Source organism: Dermochelys coriacea, chromosome 18, assembly GCF_009764565.3.
Source record: "Dermochelys coriacea isolate rDerCor1 chromosome 18, rDerCor1.pri.v4, whole genome shotgun sequence".
NCBI lineage: Eukaryota > Metazoa > Chordata > Testudines > Dermochelyidae > Dermochelys > Dermochelys coriacea.
In genome coordinates this window covers 5,445,508-5,469,831 of record NC_050085.1, presented here as the reverse complement: position 1 = coordinate 5,469,831, position 24,324 = coordinate 5,445,508, and the positions used below count along the sequence as shown (strand labels likewise).

Genomic DNA, 24,324 nt, shown 5'->3' with positions numbered 1-24,324 from the left:
CTAACTCTCTTCCAGACCGTGCACCCCCACCGAGTGCCCGCTGTATCACAAAGTGTTAAACCAAGAGTTTCAAAAATAATAAAGCATATTCAATCACATTGCTCTCACTAAAAATATTATTATTATTATTTTTTTTAGTGAGAGCAAAAAAGGTTTTTTGTACCGTTAATAAATAAAAACATTATTTTAAAAATATTGTTTATTTCATATTTATCTCATCGTTTTTTAATTTCTATTTTTTGTGTATGTTTTATAATTTACACAATATATCAGTACAGTAGTACATGTATATAATTTATACATATATTGGGGATGCATGCTCAAAATTTTTTACTGATGGGGTGCCCAATCAAAAAGGTTTGGAGACCACTGGACTAGGCAATAGAGAAAATCAGACCTCAGTTCCATTGTGCTCCTCAGGAAACGGCAGCTGCCTACAGGAGGCTCAGAAACGCCCACTGGACACTGGGGGAAGCAACCTGCAGACACTAGAATCATGTTTTTGCCTGACCAAGGTGCCATTTGCCTTTAACCTCAATGGGCTCAGAACTCGTGTGCAGTGGGGGGAGGGTCATGCAAACATACACAGGCAGTGCTGGAGAAGTGCAAAGCTTCCCTTACAAGTTGGGTGTGTGTGAGAGGGAGATCTGAATAGTATCAATTAATTAAACTCATTTCTTCAGGACCAAGCCACAGCTGTTCTCTGAGCTGCCATGCAGAAACCCTATGGATGGCAGGGGCCAGAGGAGCTTTTGTGGATGGAGTATCTTGCATTGCTCAACACTACTACCCCTGCTTAAGGAGTGACACTGACTGGGTCCAAGACTGATGTGACCAACCTTAACTGGCTGGAAGCACAGTAACTGCAACACAAGGCCAACCAATAAGGAAATGATCCTTCTGTTCTTTTAGAGCCTGGTGATTTAAAGAACCCTAGAAAGAAGATCTTCATTAATTTCACCAATTCTCTGATGAGAAATCAGAGAAATAGTTCAGAGAAACTATCCGAGCAGAAGCAGCCAGTTCTCCACTAAGGGGTAGTGGTGGATTTAGCTGCCTTTTCCCTATGGAGCTCAGACTCCCTTTGCCAGGAGCGCTCTGCTTTGGAAAGAGAAGTTCTGAGATTGCAGCAGATAGACCATTACAGTGAATGCTACTTTCCTCCTGATATACAATAAACAGAGCAGACTGGAGGTGTGGGGAGAGAAATACATCACTCACCCAGGGAGAAGAAACGACATAGAGAACAAAAAAGTCTTAGTAAAACCGGCTGGGCCGATATTAGTGGTAATGGACAGAAGATACAGTGCAATTCTGATTTGTGGACTCATGCAGTTCTTACTCAGGGTTATCTGTCCACAAACTCAAGTCAGGTAAAGGAACATTACCATACCCTTTAGACAGATATTCTCAGGCCAGATAAGAATCTATCAGTGTTCCTGCAACCAGAGGTTTTAAGAAAATATTAGCAGGAAATGAATTTCAGATTCATGATCATGAGTGTTTCCAGTGGAAGCAACAATTTAAAGCGTTGGGCTCAGCCAATCAAGAAACAGAAACAATAGCCTGCTTGCTTAGCAGAATTAAGAGACTGTCCAGTAATTTACACTTGAAAGTTAGGTTTTGCATTAGGAAAACAAACAGGTTTTTATAAAATCAAATGTTAAGAGATGGTTTGGGAAAAGTGAAACTGACTGGTCTATTTTCACCATCCAAATTGAGTAAAACAGAAAAATTAAATGACTTTTTAAGATCTATTTCAATTTCAGCCACCTAATTTGTTACCTTTATTACCAATAAGGTCATTTGGTTTTGTCTAAAATTCAGGGTTTTATTCTGACAGGGTCCATTTAAATTGGGAAGGATGAAGGGAGTGGTAAAAATTCTTAACTGCTTGATTTGTGTGTATATGGCTAGAAATCCATTTAGTAAGCTAAGGTAGGAAAGAAGGGTCTTTTTGATGCAATCAAGGTTATTGCAGAGAGGTCTGATCAGTACTGTAAAATTGGATCCTTATGATTTAGGGCCCAACCTTGCAATCTGACCCCCAAGGGTGGCTCCATGCCCCCAAAGATCAGACTGCACAGCTGGGGCTGTGTTATAGTGGCATGAATAGAAATTTCTCATAGAAGCAGCACAGATCTCACACAGTAAGGAGGGATTACACCACAGCCCACGCAACAACACATACTATTAAGTAGCCCATTGTTTCTTGTTTTAAAAATGCAGTGAATATTCTCTGCATTTTCAAAGTGTATTTACAAGTTTAGGGAACAAACACCATTGTTATAATGATATGAAACACCAGAATTAATCACAACCTCTCAACAGCCAATCAGGCTTGCCATAAGATGACACCCTGGATGCTGCCTGGCTGGGGGCAGGGAGGAAAGGGGGGATGACGTGACAATAATGACTGATAATACGCACATCACCATACCCGCCAACTACACCCCCAGTAAACACCAACACCAAAGCCAGCCACCATGAGTGCTGTCCAATATCCCCTGTTTAGCAATCCACAGCTGCATCAAACCTAATTTCTTCCATCCAGGGTAACCAAAGGGCCCAGCCAAACATTATGGCTAAAGAAAGCTCACAGCCTCTCCCAGCAAGAGCTGCTGTGGGTAGTGGTGGGGGAACACTGGCTTTTGTGGGGGAATCACAGTTCCAGCACCCCTCGGTATTAAGTGCTGGAGGAACAGTGGCTGTGAGGAAACACATACAGATTATTTCATTCCAGTCGTTCCAGGAATGGTCAGAATAGCAAATGCTGTTAGTACCCTGGCTGCAGAGAACTCCAGAGCTAGGTGAGACCCTTGTTAACCACATGTGACTGCAACAGGAAAAGGTTCAGTGGTTTTTTGTTTTCGGCTACTCAGAGTGTGCTCTGAAAACCAAAGAGTGTGTCTCTTGTGCTTGAAGAGAGAGAGAAAGTTTATAGAGAGGAGAGAACATTAGAGACCAAAAGCCATCCTAATGGAATTCAAGCAGATTCTTACCAAAATGTTGTATGAGGTATTGGTTTTGATGATGATAATACAAAACAATTTCAGCTGAAGGAATCTATCAAGCTTTTAGGTAGAAACGACAGAAAATATATATGATATTTCCTCTATGGGTAAAGAAGACAGATTTCCTAATCCAATTATATATGAACAATACACAGAGCTGTCTAGTCGTGTCTTTATGTGAGTGGAGATGATGTATTCCATGCAGAGAAAGTAGAACAGACTCCCATAAAATGGAGATGTGCCCTTTACTCTAAGAAACAGAGATTGCTGACGGCCAGGGTTAAAAAGGAGAGCAATGACCAAACTAAATAAGGTCATTAGCTGAAGGTTATGGCTTTGATAGATATTTTAACCCAAGAGGGAAGCCTAAGTCAAGGCCTGTGAAGGGGAGAAAAAACTCACCTAAAAATGAACAAAAATTCTATTAAGCGTAGAATTCCATCAGAAGCCATTTTCAATATCCTGCTGGCTAATTTATGAATGTAGATCTCTTGCAATGTCCAGGCACACGTCTGCTAATCAACACATGTGCTCTTTACCACATGCAGGAAACATATAGCATATGCTGTATTGAGAAGGAACGATTTGGTACTTTAGTTTATAACTACCTGATACATTTGGGATGTTCCCTGATCACTGTGTGTCAGTTTCATGGCAGGAGTAATTTAACAGGTTTATTATTCTGGTAAAACGATTCCCTTATTAATCCAGCTCCCACAGTATATTAGATAGTCATTTGATTAAACAAATCCAATTTCACTTGATAGAAACTTCAGCTACCAGTGTCCTGAGCAGAGTCTTAAAACCATTGGTCAGACACATATGCTAGGTGCACGTGACATATTAATCAGAATCAGGAGAAACAGTCACAACATTCTGTGATGTATAGTAATGTCAGAATCTCTGTGGGGTGCTCAGTAACTGGAGGGAAACCTCACCCACCAGCATACAGAGTAAGTGACACAGAGCTCCAACTCTGCAGTCAGAAGATCCATTCAACACAGAGCTTGTTTCTGCTGCTACAGAATTCCATCAAGATTAGAATATTCATTCTTATTTAAAAAAATCAGTTGCATGCAGCAAGCTTGGTATGGAAAGGATGCAGAAGAGACAAACATGATAACAGATGACTATGTCCCACCTTCCCAGGCTGTGCTGGGCATGGACGGCACTGCAGGAAAGACATCTCCAAAATCATAATCTACAAGAATGAGGGATAAAACGGAGGATTAGAAACAGAAGTCGTCGGGAGGGATGGGGGACATGGGGAGCATGTGAACAGCGGGGAGTGGGAGGTGGGGTAAACAAAACAATCATCTGAAAAGAATGAGAAACTGCTTACGAAACTTTATTTTACCGAGTCCCCTACCTCACTGTGGGAGGGGGATGGGACAGTCAGTATCATCCCAGTCTACACATGGGGAAACTGAGGCACAGATCTGAGCGGTCACAAACCAGGGTCATGCGGTGAATCTGTGCCAGAGCCAAAAACAGCAGCTGGGACTCCCAGTTCCCATTTCTAAACCACACTTCCAGCTTCTTGTGAGTTTCAACCTCACAGCTGCATCTCCCGCATTTAACCCTTAAGATTATTTGTTAATCGTATTAGCCACTGTGGCAACACAATGGCAATATCTCATACAACTGGACAGTCCATGAGAGAGTATTCCCGGGACCCAGACACGTTCTGCGGATGGCAACAGAGCAGGGGGATGGGTTACATCTACAATGGAGACCTGACAGGCTGCGAGCCAGTAGCTTGGGCCTAGTCTCCAGTATAATGGCACGAACAAGGGCTTGGAGATCAATACAAAATGGCTGATGACTGCTAAGTCCACCCTCTGCCCTGCACTGCCTCCAATCTGTGTGGCTGAGGCTTTCAGCATTGCTCCTGACTGCCTTACGACTGTAACAACAGGCTGGCTGTGCTATGGAGGTCAGGAAGGCTGCTGGGGAGTAGAGGAAAGACTGCTGTGAACTTTACTTCTGTGTGTAGCTGGAAGACACTTATTCCTTAACAGCCAACCGCCCCTCTCCCCTCTTAAAACCTGTAAATACCCTTGTTTCTATTTTGCAAACCGGCAGATCCCACTGAAAAGGCCATCCCGGTCCTGTCAAGTTCGCCCAGTCGTGGACTCTGTATCCAGAGCCTCATAGTGCAGGGCCTGCCAGCTGGCTGAATCATTGCCCAGGGCTTTTCAGCTGATTCTGTTTTTGTTTTGTGGACAAGAAAAAAAGCCCAGAGGAAAGGGCGTAAAAAAAAAAGATAGACTAATGCTTGGACTTTTATTTCCCTTGCTTAGCTGGGAACAGCCCTCACAGGTCCATTTTAACCCACCATGCAGGTGTAACTGTTATACATGAACCTCTGTAGATCAATGGACCCAAATGCCACATTGAAGCAGGAGGCCTGTGCTCAAGCAGACTCTGGCTTTTGCTCTTCAGGCCTAAAAGAGGTTGCTGCTGAATCTGCAAGGGGGAGAAGCAAGCCCAGCCTCCCTGCAATCAGTGCCCCAGGTCAGGTTGATCTATAGGAGCAATTAAACCAAGGAGATGGGTGTCCATCCTCTGGGCTTTAAACCGAATCGGAGCTTTACCGCCCCGCCTTTCCCGCTGGAGAATTCCACTGAATAACAGTGAGCTCCTGCCAAAAGGAGCATCCCTCCCTGGAGCACCGATGGAATTTTAAGGCTGAAGAACTGGAAGGTGCCCTGATGCAAAGAAAACATCAAAGACAAATGTGGGTTGGAAAACTTTTATCTTCAGTCTAGGCAGGAGGGTTTGGCAGCTTGGATCAAGATGGAGCAAAGCATGCTGGGACCTGTAGTCTCCACTGGCCACACCTCCACATGCAAGACTGAGGTGGCTCAGAGTGCTAACTAGTGGCCCACTCCTGGCCACTACAATCAGCTCCTTATCACCCTGTTCCCACAGCTTGTCCCTCATCTGGCCCTGTGGGTTAGTGGATTCTTAGCAAATGGGACAGCACATTACTGGATATATGGGAAGGCCTGGGTACTGCCCAGCTACAAAACTTTAATCATACTCCCAGTGAGAAGAGATGCTGGGCTGGGTATTGTCCTAGAATCTGGGAGCTTTTCTCTTATTCTTCTGCAGCATTCAGGTTCTTGTGCAAACAGAAGCTGCACGTCCACCCCTCCCCTCGGTGGCCACTTACCCTCACTTGAAGGTGCAATGGCACTGTCGTCCCACTCCAGATTGGTCGAGGTGACGGAGTTGAAGGAGTTGAGTGACAGGCTGTCTGAACCATGGATGGAGCTGGGCAGGCGATCCTCGAAGTCCACCAGATACTGAGGCTTGTAGTAATCGGGCATGTAGGGCGCCAGGTCCAAGTAAGGGGCGTCCTGAGAGCAGAGCCACAGAGAAGAGAGTCACTGCATCAGATGCAGCCTTTCCTCTGACAACGCAGCCAGTGCTGACATTATACAACAACAACCCAGGCGGCCATGTGTAATACAAACAGGACATTAGATGTGCAAACAGCCTGGTTATGCATGTTTAATAAACAAAGGGATGAGCAGAGATGACAACATTCCAGTGCCTTGTTTTTCCTTCGTTCTGAAAGCACTAGCCAGCAGCAGGCAAATTGTGTACGGCACCGAGCGAACCTCCACCACATAGATGTACCATTGCACATCAATCCTGACCCTGCAGGACTCGTTCTTGTTCCACTCCTGGGTTCCCCTACCCAGCTCTGCCAACGCCCCTCAATCCTGACCCCACTGCTAGCCCGGCCCTTCCCACAGCTCGGTCAGCGTGCCTCAGTCCTGCCTTTGCAGCACCCCTGATGTTTGACTCCTGCATGGGGACAAGGATTGTACGGTAGCTCGTGATGTGACTAAGTCTCTACTGGGGACTGAACTGGTGCCGCTGTTTGGAAGAGTTCTCCCCTGACTGAGAAGGAAGCCTCACTGGATATAATAAACCTTTGTATGACTTCATTATCCCTCAGGCTGTTATCAAATATTTTGTTTTCATAACTTAGGAGCGACAAAGGGAGCCCTAGGAAATATGCGCCAGAGTTAGATTTAATCGCATTTCTATTTCCACACACATATACAAGGAACTCTATTTACTGACACTTGCTAACACAATCTCTTTTCTTGTAGCACACAGATGCTGAGGAAACAAGACTGACTTGCTGATCCAGCAGCAGGCCACTTGCGCTGACCAAACACTGGAAGAGGAAGAGGACACCACCAGGAAATTGAACCTGCAGCAGGAAGCAAACCTGTGCCAGCCATAGAGTGGCTGATGGAAATGGATCCAATGGAGAAAGCGAACCAAATGTCACACCTCAAATGGACTTCCGTGAAAGCTTCAGTGTAGCTTCATGTCTGAAGCTCATAACAGAACCCTTCATAGCCACGGTATTCTAAACGTGTAGGCAGTCAGGCCAACAGACAATCTGCCACCATGACCATTTCCTTTCCTCTCTTCCCTCACGCGTCTCCTGTCCTCAGGGCTTGTGTTCTCTGCCCTTTGCTTTAAGATAGGCAGGCAGTCGAGTGGCTGCAGACGCTCAATGCGGCTTAGATAGCAGTACCGCATGGGAGCACGGGGAACACCCTCCATTCTTTCCTCTCCACCCATGTGCATGACGGACTCTATCTCCTCTAGTTCTACAGTCACTTTTCCCCACAAGTAGGGATTTTGGAACCTACATATTTGGGTCCTAGAAACCCCCAACCTGGAAATCCCTCGCAGACTCACTGTCATTGGTCTTTTACTACATGAGATCCACCTTCACCGCCTGCAAGGCCCTATGTCAACTCATCCCCATCAGCATCTCTCCTCTCACTCCCTCCCCCAATTCAATCTCCACCTCCCCCCTTCGTTTCCCTCTCCCATTCGTTGTGCCTTCTTCCATGCTGCCCTCATGCTCGTCTTTATCTGTCACGCCTCCGCCTTCAAAGCCCTCCCTCCAGGAATCATTCCCCCACCTTCTCCTAGCCAGTGACCCTTTCTTGAATGGCTGAAAGTATCTTGTCCCATCTCTCTGGGGTTGGGAGCTCCACAGGCGGGGAACGTCTGTTTCACTGAGGCTCTAAAGCAGGGGTGTGCACACTTTTTGGCCCGAGGGCCACATCAGGGTTGTGAAACTATTTGGAGGGCTGGGTAGGGAAGGCTGTGCCTCCCCAAACAGCCTGGCCCCTGCCCCCTATCCGCCCCCTCCCACTCTCCACCCCTGACCGCCCCCCTCAGAACCTCCTACCCATTCAAGCCCCCTGCTCCTTGTCCCCTGACTGCTCACTCCAGGACCTCCCGCCCCCTGGAACCCCACCCCCATCCAACCCCCCCCCGTTCCCCATCCCCGGACTGCCTCCCCGCCCCTCCCCAGAACCTCCACCCCATCCAACCGCCCTCTGCTCCCTGTCCCAACTGCCCCCTGGGACTCCCTGCCCCTTATCCAACCCTCCTCTCTCTGCACCCCTTACCATGCCAGAGCCAGCCACGCCGCTGCGCTGCCCGGCAGGAGTGGCGGGCCAGAGCGCTGGCGGCAAAGCGAGCTGAGGCTGCAGGGGATGGAGGGTAGCAGAGGAGGGGCTGGGGGCGAGCCTCCCCATCCGGAAGCTCAAAGGCCAGGCAGGACGGTCCTGCAGGCTGGATATGGCCCACAGGGCAGTAGTTTGCCCACCTCTGCTCTAAAGCAATGTGTATATTATGGCGCAAGGCAAGTGATTTATAAGTAGTCTTTGCCAGAGCTTGGCAAAAATTTCCCTTAGTAGAAGCACCTTTTTCTTTCCTGACATGACAGCCCTCTGCCTTCTCCAGGCCATGCCCAGGGAGGAGATCGTCATCTTCTGTAGAACTGGAAAAGTGCTGACTTGTGAAACTGAATGATGCCTCTGACCAAGGGCTATCCCATAGTTACTGCAGCAGAGAAGCTCTGAGGGTGCATCTCTCTGGCAGGCACCGTGGATAGCCAAGGGGCAGAGTTTATTAAATATTAAGCTGGCCCAAGCTTCAAATGGTGTATGGGGTTTTCCTGCTCTACAGCCTTTCTATCCGACAGTGAAAGAAGACAGTAATTCTCACCAGATCCAAGTCAAAGCGAATGAATTCCAGCCCAGATACCAGCGTCAGGAACAAGGTCAGGTGATCATGACTGCAGACTAGGGCATTCCTGTGACAGATAAATTATAAGAACGTTCAGCTTTGGCATGGAGACAAAACAGTTGCGAGTGCCCTCATCGAGCATATGACCTTACAAATCAAAACACATTCTCCACCCATCTGGTTTCCAGGACATGACCCTGAACTACAGTGTAAACAACCTTATACACAGACAGCTGAAGCGGGATCGCATTGGTTTTAGCATGTCAAGGTTTCTCTTTGGTATCAGTGCTCAAGGCTAACCAGGGTTGAAAGGCTGCGAAGGCAGCACACTTCTCTTGCAGGCTCAAGGCTCAGGAGAGCCAGCAGGCTGCACCTCCTTTAGACATTTGCCCTTTCCTGAGTTAAGATCAGCCTTTGGGGCATGCTGTAACCATCTGTCCTCCGGATGAAAGAGGCAGACAGGGAGACTCCTTGAAAACCCTGAGGATCGAGAGATGTCTACTAGACTTGCACTGAGGGCATCAAATTAGCCAAGAAACTGGTGAGCTTTCTTCTTTAAATGTACAGCCCACATGCTTACCAAATTCATCGCAAGCATTGGTCAAGTGGCAGGCCCTCTAGCGCCCCTCACTGCAAAATAAAAACAGTTATGGTCTCCTTTGAACATCTATGGGGGATGGCAGGGGAAGAGTGGGTCAAAGTCATTCAAGACAGAGAGAAGCAAAGTACAGTAACACAAAGCAGGAGGTACCTGTTGTAGCCAATACATTTTTGAACACATACAGAGAGGTTGCCATGATCATAAACTAGGTGATAAGTGCTATGGGTAAAATGTTCAAAGGGGCCTGAGTGACTTAGGAGCCTAGGTCTGATTTTCAAAAGCGATTTAGTCCCTTGGGAGTCTCACTGAAAATAAGTGGGATTTCACCTCTTAAGGTCACTTTTGCACCTTTTAAAATGTTACCAAATGTCAATAAAGGAAGTAAGAGAATGTGCCTTATCGCTTCCTTACTGGGCTCTGTCTCGTTTATTAAAGACAATCATGTTCCAGTACACTCCATAGTCTTGCTGATGTTTAGAAGGATGAGTTGGCCATAACAAGCAAGTGCCCTGCAGCCACACGCCACCATTCATGAGTGAGAGACTGGCTCCATGCAGGTGAAATTTGGTGAGTGGTTCACCGGCTAGCTCCAGGCAGGGCTACAGACACGTTTACATAGAGCAGTCACACCTTCCTCTTTGCCTGGGACATCACAGCACCAGCATGTGTCTGCAGCAGTAGCCAATCCAGTGCCCGCACAACTGGCCAAGCCTCTCCCTAGAAAGGCAGTTGTAAGCACTCAGCATTTCCAAAGACCTTGGGGGAGGGAGTGGACCCTGATTTGCTGCAAGTTTGTTTCTAGAAAAATGGAGATTAGCTTCCTAAAAGAAAAATGTAACCAGCAGCGGAGCCCAAGAGACAGCTGGCAGTGCTGAGAGGACTGTGCTACTCACTTGACATAGTACTTATGCAGCAGACTTAGATTCTCCTGAAACAGCCTTAAGTAGCTCTCCAACGAGTTCTCATTAAGGGCCAGGTATAGCCAAGCTCGACCTGAAACAAGCATCAAAGGTTATTTATCAGCAGACCCCGCTTTCCGAAGCTGGGCAAATACTGGGAGGGGGAAAAAAAAAGACCTATAAATATTAATTCATATTTTTGAACCAGTTTGCTGAGGCTGTTCAAACCCCATCTGCATTGACATGCCATGAATAGTCTAGTGAATCAGTTTGCTGGCAGCAATGTTATTGGACACCGGAATTTTAAGAAACTAGTAGCAGGAAATTAATTTCAGATTCATGATCATGAGTGTTTGCAGCGGAAGCCACAATCTAAAGAGCTGTGCTCAACCAATCACAAAACGGACACAATTCCATGTGCCCTACTAGTGCAATCAAAAGCTAAAACAGCTGTTATTTCAAATCATGAATAATTACAATGAATGGCTCAGGCAGGATTAACAGACCAAGAATCACCCCCTAAATCATTTCAAATAAAGAGCAGGATACTAGACAATCAGGAGCTGCTGGAGGACAACGTGTGAGCGGAAAGAGAGGTGAATTTCACTGAAGGGTGATGAATGTGCTCAGCTCCGCTCTCATCTCACCGGGGTAGGGAGGAAGCGGTGGGAAGAGAGTAGAGATAAGCTGGTAGAGCAGTGGGGCTCTCGACAGCATTCCTGCTCAAAGCTGGCCTTCATGTGAAAAAGGTCCCATGCACTTTTAATAATGGGCAAAGAACATCTGCACATTTCACATCACATTTCCTCTGTCTGTCTCAAAGGAAAAGGAACGTCAGTACCTGTGGCAGTTACACAGTAACCTTCCAGACAGAACGGGAGGTGCCCATACAGATCACCTAGGGCCATCCTGCCAAAATCTCTCCCACAAGCCAATTCCACTGCCTGGCTGGTTGGTTTGTTTCATAGATGCATTAGAATCACATCCAGACCTTTGATTCAAAAAAGCCTGGCTATGAGATCTGTGTGCAAACCCCAAAAGGGGACAACCGGGAGATGTCAGATAAGACACTTTATTGCCATGCCCAGCACAGTTTTCCAGTGCTGGTGCTGTCCAAATCCTGCATTTGGATTCTTCAATCTGTATTTGCATGTTTCAACCAGGTCTTAGGGCCCAAGTGATCTATGGGCTTTTATGCCCAGATCTGAGCATCCAAATGAGGGACTGGGGCATTCCACTAACACCTGGTAACTGGGCTTGCAGTATTTCTTATTAAAATGGTCTCATTTCAGGTCATCTACACACCACTGTAACAAGCAGCCTGTGCTACCTATGGTCACCACACAACGACTCCTTACTTCCTGGTCTGGACAAGGCAAACATGGAGGAGACTACTGACTGTACTACAGGGCCAGCTTCAGAGATCGCATGTGTGACTACTACTTCACTAACAAATTTATTAGAGCATAAGCTTTCGTGAGCTACACCTCACCACGAAAGCTTATGCTCTAATAAATTTGTTAGTCTCTAAGGTGCCACAAGTACTCCTTTTCTTTTTGCGAATACAGACTAACACGGCTGCTACTCTGAAACCTACTACTTCACTGACTTTCTGCATAGGCTAGGTGTGAACACAGACCAGAATCTCAAACTCACAGCAATTAAAACCAATTCAGATCTCATGTCAGCTTTCCTAGAACTGAGACTTGCCTGCTGAGAGAGCTGCCCTAGAAGGCGAAAATAAAATACTCACTGCGCCCCAAATTGGTGGCCACATGTTGCAGGACTTCTATCTGCTTGATGGCTTCCCTGCGGGTGAAGTGAACGACCAGCACCCAGTAGCCTGAAGAGAGGTCTTGCAGCCTGGGGGAATGGAAACGGCAAGGATAGTTAAGGAAAGAATTCATTGCTTTCAGACCCTGAAGCAAAGAAGTTATTGCCCAGAGAGTGTGGAGGGAGGGATGTGCTCTCCATAGTCCATATTGGAAACCACCCATCCTTGAATGTCATCACAAGAGCACCACTCATGGTTTCTCAGCATCAGGCTGGGATGAGCTACAGAGGGTTTCCTAATTGGAACAACTTTTTCAAAACCCAAGCACCTGGTTCTGAATAAAAAACAGAGAGGAGAAGGGGAGGAAATTCAGAGAGGTGGGAGGAGGAGAGGACCTTTCAAATGGTGAGGGAAAGACAAAAGAAGGAAGAGACTGAAAAGGTGGAAACAAGAATTGGGGCCCTAATCTTGGTGCCCTGCAGTATTTTTTTCCAGCTAGGATGACCTCGACACCAGAATTTAGAAGCAGGTAGCCAAAATATGCATCCGGGGATCCCATTAGGATACTGCACAATGAAATCATTTGTTCCCCTTCCTGAACACCCCATCCCTTCTTCAAGCCCAGCTCTGTAACTTGGGTGGGGCCCGGCTGGCCGAGCACACCGTCCCACAGCTTGGTAGATCGTACCCATAAAGCAGAGCGTGGTCCAGGTGCTCACATAGCCGCTGCAGGACTTTGTCATGATTCCTAATTGCTGGGGTCTCATCCTCACAGGCTGCAAAGTAACTCTGCAACTGAAAATAGAAGAGACGGTGTCAGCTACCGAGCAGGGAAATAGCCCTCCAAGTTTCAGTCAATTACATTACAATCTCTAGGGCCATATTCATACATTCCTTCAGTGATCCACCCTGATGTAAGGAAACCCTGAGCCCTTAACTCACCCATATGCAGTTTCAGGGCCACATTCAGACCTGGGGTAAACAAGTGCAATTCCATCAGACTTCACTGTGATTGCATCCACCTATCTCCTCGCAGCCTTAGTGCCCTACCATACAGACGACATAACGGACTGTAAACCTGTCATTCGGCCTGTGCCATGGCTTGCTGAGCACATTGAAAAGCTCGCCAGCTTGCACCCATGTGTACATGTTTGGCAGGTGATTTTCCAAGAAGCAGAGACATGTGGCACAGGTCAGCCAGCAGGGCTGTGCTTTTAAAGCGAAGGAGATTTCTGAGCAGGATTAATATTTCTTTATGATCATTTCATGTTTCCAGCATGTATTTGTGTCTAAATATTTATTCCTTATGCTTTGGATACTAGCCATTCACTTCAGTACTTTATGAGTCATCAGTACTTGGAAACACAAGCCAATCTTGACCCATTTTTAATGAGAAGTACTGAACAAATAGCCTGATTTTAGAGGTGGCACTATGACCTCCCCAGGCCTCTGGATCCAGCCAGGGAAAGGTAAAGTTGTCTGGACCTCATCTATCATTCCAAACAAGCATATTATTACTCATCCAACAAGCCGCTGTCCCGGTTTCGACCTACCATGCAGACTTTAGATTACACTGAATGGCATCTGAACAAACCATGGATGATGTGGCTACAAGTTGAAAATCAAAGACTCCGCTTCCAGTGACTGCGGTGAGAACATCCTAACCATCAAACACATCATAATGCAATGCCTCAAATATGGATTCAAAGGTGAACTGGATGTTAACTACAATGTCACGAAGGAAGCCTTGAAATGACTTATGGACCTACAGTGGCATCTATAGCACATTGCTCTGCAGACACCACACGCACGCATGAGCAAGAGATGGCAACAGTTTTCACTGGATTCACAACAGCTGCGCTGACACTAGTGAGACAGTCACCTCACTGGGTGTGGATGTCATGTCTCTGTTGGTCACTGCTGAAGTCCCCTCTGCTTTTCTGCCCGGGCAGTCACTAAAGAAAGCAGGTTATCACTGGTGTGAGGAGAGCTCAGCACCGGACAAAGTCAGCATGAGGAACACTGATGTGTGGGTAATGGTTCTCACAGCCGGGCATGTGCTAGAAAACAAACGTTCATCCTTCAATAGGACAACTGCTCAAACGCAACATGAGCTCTCCCCATGCACCTCTCTAAAGGGTAATGACACATAAATCCAATTCTCCCTTTTTATACAACTAGCTGGGCTTTTTGGTTAGGGTGCAGGACTGGGAGTTCAGTTCCTGGCTCTGACTGACTTACTGGGAGACCACTGACAAATCACCACCTCAATTTCCCCATCTATAAAATGGGGTTAATACCCAGAGAGAGGCTGGAGTTTAATTCATTAATGTTTGTGATGCAAGTAGGGCCCCCCAGGGCACAGTATTCCTATTATTACACCGATGCAACGAGGTGGTCATGCCTCTTTATAATAAATAAAGTGTAACTAATTGGCTGTGCTAGGCCTCAGACTGACCTACATGCGTAGAGAATGGTCTTGTGACTTTGGCAGGAGCCAGGAGATCTGGGTTCTATCCCCAGCTCTATCACTGACTCGCTGTGCAACTTTGGCTGAGTTATTTTGCCTCAGTTTCCCCATCTATAAAACAAGGGTGGCAATACTGTCCTGCCACCCAGGGCGGTAATGAGACTTCAGTTTTTAAGGTCTGTAAAGTGCTCAGAGATCCTCCACACCGAATGTGCTAGATGGGCAAAGCACAGAATCAGATTCTAGAGGCTGGCTCTGCACTGACAGGTTTCAAAAGGCAGGCTGTGTCTCCGGGTAGCTGCCAGGCTCATTTGCACTGCTCCCACAATGCCTCCATTCAGGACAACCTGGTTAGTCACAGAACTGCCATGGGCTTGGGAAAGAGAGAGACTCAGCGGCCATGGCCTGGTTTAAATGCCCAGCTCCAGTTCAGTCTGCCCACGTGAACAGTCAGATGGGTTCTACGTAAGCTTTTAACAGAGCAAAGATTATCCTGTCATTTCTCAGCAACAGCAGCTGTTCTTGCAGATGTAAGCACCTCGCTAAAGAATGGCTCTGAGCCGCCTTCTGTGATATCAGCAGCCTCCACTCATGCACATTAAAACACACGTAGGAGGGTGCTCAGTGTGTTCTCCAAAACTAGCAGCAGGTCTGAGTCGCAAAGCTCAGCTGTAGTCCTTTCACATGCTTGGATCTAAGGTGTTGCTTTTGGCCCATCTCTACCCCAATCTTCAAATACATTAAACGCTATCACCTCTGGTAATCATGTGGGCAACAGAATACGCCCTTTGAAACTCAGCAAGCACTACAGAGAAGCATTAGTAAACCACAGTTTAATAAGTCACACCTAGATCTAGCTCAGAGATGTGCAGCAACTTGTTTCCAAGAGCACCCTGAAGCACTGGAAGGAACAAAATAATCCACAGAAGCATGTGCTCATTTCAGAAAAATGCAAATCAACATGTTACTCAACTGTCATGCTGCTGGACATCTCTGCACTGGAGTTAAAAGGTATGTTGGGGGTTCCATTAGACACACAGTTTTTCCAGGGGGTTTAGAAACCAAATCATTCGTGCATAGCTCACAGATTACAAAACCAGTTCGAAATGATGAAATCAAGGGTTCTGGATGCTATTCCTGGCTCTGCCACAGACTCACTATCTGGCCTTAGACAAGTCCCCTTCCCACTCTGCGTCTCAATTTCCCAATGTGTAAAATGGAGTATCATCAGGAGTGTCGTGAGGCTCCATTCACAGTTATAAAAGACATGTTGAGGTTATCAGATGAAAGGAACTATACAAGAACATTATTATTGGCTATCAACACTTTTTACTACATCAAATCCAGTTGAGCTACATTTGGATAATCATATTGGATCTAAAAGACCAGTGGATCAGATAGGATATCAGTGTAAACAGGGAAGAGGCAAGACAATTAAAGCTAGGGCTGTTCCTAGATATTGCAACACACATTATGTACTTTAAGATTAGACAGGGATCAGAGACCTCAGCAACGAGAAAGAATCACAGGAGGAGATTAAGGACAGAGAACGGCAGGCACCCTTTCCTTACTACTATTGGCTTAAGTCAGATACTTGTCTTTGATATTGATAAAGGGCTCTGGTAGGGAGGATCGGAACTTCACACATTCCCCCATGGTGTGCGAGGACTACAGATTGTTGCTGATAAATATCACCTCACTGGACTGCTCTCTGACAGTGTTGCATAATTGGGCTTATAAAACAAGAGCCTTCACCATTAGCCCCAGGGTTCCATTAGGATCAGATTTCATGGTCTGAAAACGGATCTTTAGTTTTTCTCGTCGCACTTATGCTCAGCCCAGCATATCAGTAAGAAAGGCAGGAAGGCAATTTCACAGGGATGGGAACGTAGATTATTAGCGAAGAGACTAGGAGAGAGGCTACATCTGCAGTATGGGCCTGCTCCAGCCAGGGAATCCCAGTGGATGGCTCAGAAGGCCCAGACCTTTTACTTCTTGCAATACAGTGTAAAGTATTTTTTTGTGAGCTGCAGCCCACGAAAGCTTATGCTCAAATAAATTTGTTAGTCTCTAAGGTGCCACTAGTACTCCTTTTCTTTTTGAGAGACACTAGAAGTCCCCTTAGCTCTAAATCCTAATTCTCTCACATGCTGACTTGCCAGCCTTCTATTTGGGGCCATCTCTAACACATACTCAGGGTTCATTCAGTAGGATTACTGATTATCTTCTAATTTTAGTCATATGCCTCACATTAACTACTCCTATATACTATAGGTAGCATGGTAGTGAGGAACCATGTGATTTGCACAATGTGATCCTGAACTAGGCTTCTAGGGAATGAGGGGAATGATCTAATAGGCCTTGATCACCTCTAATTCTTATGACCTCAGACTCACACCAGCGTGATTTCTATGTAACAAATGAAGGAATCACATGCTTTACAGGTGTTTGCAGTCACCTTTTCCAACTCTGAGCTATATCAGACCAGACCCTGAGGTGTTTCCAGAGAAGAGGGACCCTGAAGAATTAAAGTGAGGTCTCCCTGATTAGCTTGGCTAGGAAGCCGACAACTGGAATTAAGAAGACATGACTGGTCATGCTTTGGGCCTGCAAAATCAAGTGCAACAAATGGCAAGTGTTGTTTCTTCTACCAAAGCAGAAGAGCACTGGAGACCATCTAATGTCACATCTAGAAAGAGAGTCCTCCCACGCGGTCTTTGACCGAAGACAAGGAGCTTTCATATTCTGAGCATACTTGCCTTGGCCAGACAATTCATCAGAGCAACTGACATTCTTTCCTGCTCTGATCCCTGTTTCAAGACCAATGTTAGTAGTTTTGAGTTAATAATGAACGCTAAAAACCACAGTTGGATTATCATCTTTTCTCTACCCCCAGCTTCAATGCCAGTGTGATTTTAACCATTAGTCTCTCTATCAGTTCAGAAGACATGCAGAGACAAGGTTTTAAGGGGCCCCTGATGCAGCCCGTTTGTGCTCAGAATTTTCTACATGGACAAAGCCCCTGCATTTCAGACACCAACGATCCTAACGGTGCCACATGAGCACCACAGAGAAGCCAGTTTAGAAGTGCTGACCCTGCTGCTATATGCAATAGCTGTGGTTCACAGCTTTCCAGTGGCCAAAAGCATTTGCTTCTAGCTCTGACAGCTTACAAGACAGCAGACCATAAAATCACATCTGATCCTTTGGGCACATAGCCCCTTTCCAGCACTGGCCCAGGACTGAATTTTATCTAGTCCCAGCAACAGACCCATCTAATTTTCAGTCCTCTGATTGCCAAGTTGGCCCCTGCTTCACTGTTCTCAGCTGGACAGACAGACACCAGGCTGTTGCTAGTAGCTGTGAAGTGTCAGGCTCAGATCATTAGAGCCAAGCCTTTGGTTGTACAGATTAAGGGACAGGATTCTTTCTAAGTGCTTTTTCTTTTGCGTGTTATTTTAGATGAGGCTTTAAACCTGGTTGGATCCAAAAAGGTTACTGGTTTATGGATTAATTAGGAGTTGCTTCCCACTCAGGGCCAAATTCTGCTCTCAGTCAGAGTGGTGTAAATCCAGCCTCACTCAAATAATGCCAGGGAATTAGTACAGACTGACGCTGGGGTAACCGAGCAGAGTAGGTGTGGGGGGGAGGGGGAGCGGGCTTGACTCTTAGCATTGGAAAAACCCCACTGCGCTGTGGACTCCCTTACAAATCAGAGAATTCAGGACCATGTCCCAGGCCCAATTCAGGAGGAGGTGGGCTTTTAACCAAGACAAAGAAGAAGGAGAGAGCCCTGCAGAGCCAGTGGCCCTGTGCAGAACTGATCCCACCCAGGGAATCCTGCCCCCACGCCGGAGAAAGACCTGCTGTGCCTCGGAGCGCCAGTCCGACTGAGGATGGGCGCGACGCTTGAATCATCTGACCACGCAGCGCCTGCCTGCCTGCCTGCCCGCCTGCCCAGATAGAAACTCTGAGAGGCAGGGACTGTACCCTCGTCTGTGCTCTCAACTGAGCGGGGCACCGTGTGAGCTCTCCGCAATCATTCATAAAGCCACCGGTGTGGTTCTCAGATTATTCACAGGTTCTATATCAGGTGGAATCAGATGCTTTCTAGTGCAGTCGTTCTCTTTGTTCCTTCCAAGGCAGTGAGTTCTCCAGCCAGGACTGGCTCCACAACTCCACCAGAATTACTCACGTATAAGGCTGTGCCGCTAAGACATGTATCAAAGCTTTTTAATTCCTTTTAAATGAATCAGGAGGCGCTGCCGGTAACCGTGATCCATCCTGGAGGCTCTGGTCTGTGTTAGGAGGGCAGAGGTGGTAAGATGCTATCATCTTTCATGTTTAGAAAAAAGACCATTCAACCCCCTGGAACTCAGACCCCACTTCAATCCTTACCCCAGTTTATTCCTCCAAATCCTTTCCCGCCACCCCTCTGCATGAAGCTAATCATATTTTCTCAGCTTTTTAATGGATGAAAATACCCTGGAAGATTATGCTATTAATAGGCAGTTCCAGGGTGGGGGAAGAATGGCATAATATTCAATTATTCCACATCTATGACAGCCATTATCTACAGCCAATGCTTTAACATGTTCCCACAGTGAGGAGGCCTAAGGGCCAGGGATGAAGTCACTTTTAAAGACACGGTCCCATTTAGCAACAGATGTAAAGCAGGGTAGGTTCTGGAAGAGCCATCTGCTAGACCCTACAAATTTATCCGTGGCAGCTCCTTGCTCTGAGGGAGGTGGTTACTCAGGGATGGGAGAAGCAGCATGTTACAGAGTTCATTGATCTAAGGAATGAAAGTGTTGGATTCCTGACCAAACAAGTGGTGTAATGGACACATTCCAGTCTGCATCTAAGCCACCTGGAAACTCATCATTATATTGCTAGTAAACAGAATACAGGAGACTCTGCTGTTTCTCCCCATCCTGGGAGGTTCTGTGCACTCCTCACCGTCGGGTTTTTCCTCCTTATTTATAAACCACAGAATCATAGATTTTAAGATCAGAAAGGACCATTGTGATCATCTAGTCTGACCTCCTGCACAATGCAGGGCACCAAATCTTACCCACCAACTCCTGTAACAAACCCCTAACTTATCTCTGAGCGATTAAGTCCTCAAATCATGGTTTAAAGACTTCAAGGTGCAGAGAATCCTCCAGCAAGTAACCCGTGGCCCACGCTGCAAAGGAAGGCTGTCAGGGTTCTCTCCCAACTCTGAACTCTGGGGTACAGATGTGGGGACCCGCATGAAAGACTCCCGAAACTTATTTCTACCAGCTTAAGTTAAAAACTTCCTAAGGCACAAATCCTTCCCTGTCCTTGGATGAGTACTGCTGTCACCACCGAGTTAGACAAAGATTCAGGAAAAGGACCACTTGGAGTTCCTGTTTCCCAAAAATATTCCCCCCCAAGCCCCTTCACCCCCTTTTCTGGGAAGGCTTGAGAATAATCTACCAACCAGATAGGTAACAAGGTGATCACAGACCAGACCCTTGGGTTTTTAGGACACTAAAAACCAATCAGATTCTTAAAAAAACAGAACTTTATTATAAAGTAAAAGAAGCACCTCTGTAAAATCAGGATGGAAGGTAATTTTACAGGTTAATAAGATTTAAAACAAAGAGCATTCCCCTCTAGGCAAAACTTCAAAGTTACAAAAAACAGGGATAAACCTCCCTCTTAGCACAGGGAAATTTCACAAGCTAAAACAAAAGATAATCTAATGCATTTCCTTGCTATTACTTACTATTTCTATAATATTAGATGTATCATTTCAGTAGGAGCTGGATTACTTGCTTGGTCTCTCCCTTTGTCTCCCGAGAGAACACCCACAGAGCACAAAACAAAGCCTCCCCCGCCTTCCCCCAGATTTGAAAGTATCTTCTTTACCCATTGGTCCTTCTGGTCAGGTGCCAACAAGGTTAATTGAACTGATTAATCCCTTACAGGTAAGGGAGGGATTTTATGCTACCCTTAGCTGTATGTTTATGACAAAGGTGAAAAACCCCCATGGCCTCTGCCAATCTGCCCTGGAGGAAAATTCCTTCCCGATCAGTTAAACCCTGAGCATGTGGGCAAGATTCACATAAGTTTATGAGATTCACATAAGTTTATTCACATTCACATAAGTTTATAAGATTCACATAAGTTTATGGAGGAGATGATATGATGGGATAGCCTAATTTTGGCAATTAATTGATCTTCGACTATTAGCCGTAGATATGCCCAATGGCCTGTGATGGGATGTTAGATGGGGTGGGATCTGAGTTACTACAGAGAATTCTTTCCTGGATGTCCAGACATCCAGGAAAGAATTCTCTGTAGTAACTCAGATCCCACCCCATCTAACATCCCATCACAGGCCATTGGGCATATCTACGGCTAATAGTCGAAGATGGGGGGGAGGGATAGCTCAGTGGTTTGAGCATTAGCTTGCTAAACCCAGGGTTGTGAGTTCAATCCCTGAGGGGGCCATTGGGGATTGGTCCTGCTTTGAGCAGGGGGTTGGACTAGATGATCTCCTGAGGTCCCTTCCAACCCTGATATTCTATGATTCTATGATCAATTAATTGCCAAAATTAGGCTATCCCATCATATCATCTCCTCCATAAACTTATCAAGCTTAGTCTTGAAGCCAAATATGTCTTTTGCCCCCACTGCTTCCCTTGGAAGGCTCTTCCAGAACTTCACTCCTCTGATGGTTAGAAACCTTCGTCTAATTTCCAGTCTAAACTTCGTATGGCCAGTTTATAGCCATTTGTTCCTGTGTCCACACTGGAACTGAACTTAAATAATTCTTCTCCCTCCATGGTATTTATCCCTCTGATATATTTATAGATAGCAATCATATCTCCTCTCAGCCTTCTTTTGGTTAGGCTAAACAAGCCAAGTTCTTTGAATCTCCTGTCATAAAACAGGTTTTCCATTCCTTGGATCATCCTAGTAGCCCTTCTCTGTACCTGTTCCAGTTTGAATTCATCCTTCTTAAACATGGGAGACCAGAACTGCCATCCAGATGAGGTCTCACCAGTGCCTTGTATAACAGTACTAACACCTCCTTATCTCGACTGGAAATACCTCACCTGATGCATCCCCAGACCACATTAGCTCTTTTCACGGCCATATCACATTGGCAGCTCATAGTCATCCTGTGATCAATCAATACTCCAAGGTCCTTCTCCTCCTCTATTACTTCCAAGTGATGCGTCCCCAGTTTATAACAGAAATTCTTGTTATTAATCCCTAAATGCATGACCTTGCACTTTTCTCTATTAAATTTAATCCTATTACTATTACTCCAGTTTACAAGGTCATCCAGATCTTCCTGTATGGTATCCCGGTCCTTCTCTGTATTGGCAATACCTCCCAGCTTTGTCATCCGCAAACTTTATTGGCACAAAAAGTGGGAATGTGCTAAGGTCAGTAATAAAAAGATTAAATAAGATTGGCCCCAAAACCGATCCCTGAGGAACTCCACTGGTAACCTCCTTCCAGCCTGACAGTTCACCTTTCAGCATGACCCGCTGTAGTCTCCCCTTTAACCAGTTCCTTATCCACCTTTCAGTTTTCATATTGATCCCCATCTTTTCCAATTTAGCTAATAATTCTCCATGTGGAACCGTATCAAATGCCTTACTGAAATCTAGGTAAATTAAATCCACTGCATTCCCTTTGTCTAAAAAATCTGTTACCTTGTCAAAGAAGGAGATCAGGTTGGTTTGACATGATCTACCTTTTGTAAAGCCATGTTGTATTTTGTCCCAATTACCATTAACCTCAATGTCCTTAACTACTTTCTCCTTCAAAATTTTTTCCAAGACCTTGCATACTACAGATGTCAAACGAACAAGCCTGTAGTTACCCAGATTGCTTTTTTTTACCTTTCTTAAAAATAGGAACTATGTTAGCAATTCTCCAGTCATATGGTACAACCCCGGAGTTTATAGATTGATTAAAATTCTTGCCAATGGGCTTGCAATTTCATATGCCAGTTCCTTTAATATTCTTCGATGAAGATTATCTGGGCCCCCTGATTTAGTTCCCATTTAGCTGTAGTTTGGCCTTGGATGTGGTAATATCTACCTCCATATTCTCATTCCCATTTGTCGTCCTACCATTATCTCTAAGATCCTCATTAAAGACTGAGGCAAAGTATTTGTTTAGATATTGGGCCATGCCTAGATTATCCTTAACCTCCACTCCATCCTCAGTGTTAAGCAGTCCCACTTCTTCTTTCTTTGTTTTCTTCTTATTTGTATGGCTATAGAATCTTATACTATTGGTTTTAATTCTCTTTGCAAGGTCCAACTCTACATGGCTTTTGGCCTTTCTCACTTTATCCCTACACATTCTGACCTCAATAAGGTACCTTTCCTTGCTATTCCCTCCCATCTTCCACTCCTTGTAGGTTTTCTGCTTTTTCTTAATCACTTCTCTGAGATGCTTGCTCATCCTGCTTGGTCTACAACTCCTGCCTATGAGTTTTTTTCCTTTTCTTGGGATGCAGGCTTTTCTGCAACTTTGACTTGAAGTAATTCCAGGCCTCCCCCGCCTTTAGAGCCACAAGTTTTTCAGTCCAATCCACTTCCCTAACTAATTTCCTTTATTTTTTAAAGTTAGCCTTTTTGAAATCAAAAACCCTAGTCATAGATCTATTTTTGTTTATCCTTCCATTTAGTTTGAACTAAATTAGCACATGACTGCTTGAACCAAGGTTGTCCCCTACATCCTCACTACTCACCAAAACCAAATCTAAAATGGCATCCCCTCCTGTTGGTTCAGCAACTACTTGGTGAAGGAATCCATCAGCTATCGTATCCAGGAAAATCTGAGCCCTATTATTATTACTGGCACTTGTCCTCCAGTCTATATCAGGGAAGCTAAACTCTCCCATGATCACACAATTCCCATTAGTATTTACTTCATTAAAAAGGTCTCTATCCATATCCAGATCGGATCCTGGCGGTCTATAGCACACCTCAAGCACTATCCCAGGGGAGTCTCTAGTAGTTTCTTCCCCAGTGTGATTTTTGTCCAGATAGACTCTGGAAGCATTAAATGGACATTTGCTCCCTTTACCAAAATGGCTTCCCTTCACCATGTACACTATAATAGTAATAACACATCACTCCTACAGAGTATTGGACTCTTGCTGCACAGGCTTTAGGGAATATACCATCCTGCAATGTACAAGCATTTCCCCATTTTAGAGATGAGGAACTGAGACACAAGGAGGTTAAGTGCCTGCCACAGAGTAAGTTGGTGCCAGACCCATAATTAGAGAGCAGAAGTTTGTGGCTCATCCCAACTATGTACAATTCATGCAACACAGGGGAGCTGGAGTAGAATCCAAGGAGTCCCGATCGGTCTCTTTCCAGGACGTTTAACAGGTTGGACACTAACATATGTCCCTCCAAGACTGACATTCTTATTCTCAGCTCTGCCATCGACTGGAGAAAGCGGAAGGTGCAGATGCT

The 24,324-nt window shown here is 45.7% G+C and overlaps 1 protein-coding gene across 7 annotated transcripts in view; it reads right to left on the bottom strand.

Moving 5' to 3' along the window:
- The window catches only part of PLEKHM2 (pleckstrin homology and RUN domain containing M2), a 66,712-nt gene that overhangs the window by 23,846 nt on the left and 18,542 nt on the right, over nucleotides 1-24,324 (bottom strand). For 5 of the 7 annotated variants that reach the window (XR_006276329.1, XR_006276330.1, XM_043499897.1 and 2 more), the window contains exons 2-7: nucleotides 13,058-13,164; nucleotides 12,349-12,458; nucleotides 10,590-10,689; nucleotides 9,075-9,162; nucleotides 6,193-6,379; nucleotides 4,156-4,215 (exon numbers count right to left, since the gene is read on the bottom strand). Coding sequence is in view for 5 of the 7 variants with exons in the window: in XM_043499897.1 (XP_043355832.1) it covers nucleotides 4,156-4,215; nucleotides 6,193-6,379; nucleotides 9,075-9,162; nucleotides 10,590-10,689; nucleotides 12,349-12,458; nucleotides 13,058-13,164 (652 nt within the window). In the remaining 2 variants the exon portion in view is untranslated. Of the gene's footprint in view, nucleotides 1-4,155; nucleotides 4,216-6,192; nucleotides 6,380-9,074; nucleotides 9,163-10,589; nucleotides 10,690-12,348; nucleotides 12,459-13,057; nucleotides 13,165-14,251; nucleotides 14,425-24,324 lie in introns of those variants that run through there. The other 2 variants (XM_043499898.1, XM_043499900.1) reach the window with 2 other exon arrangements.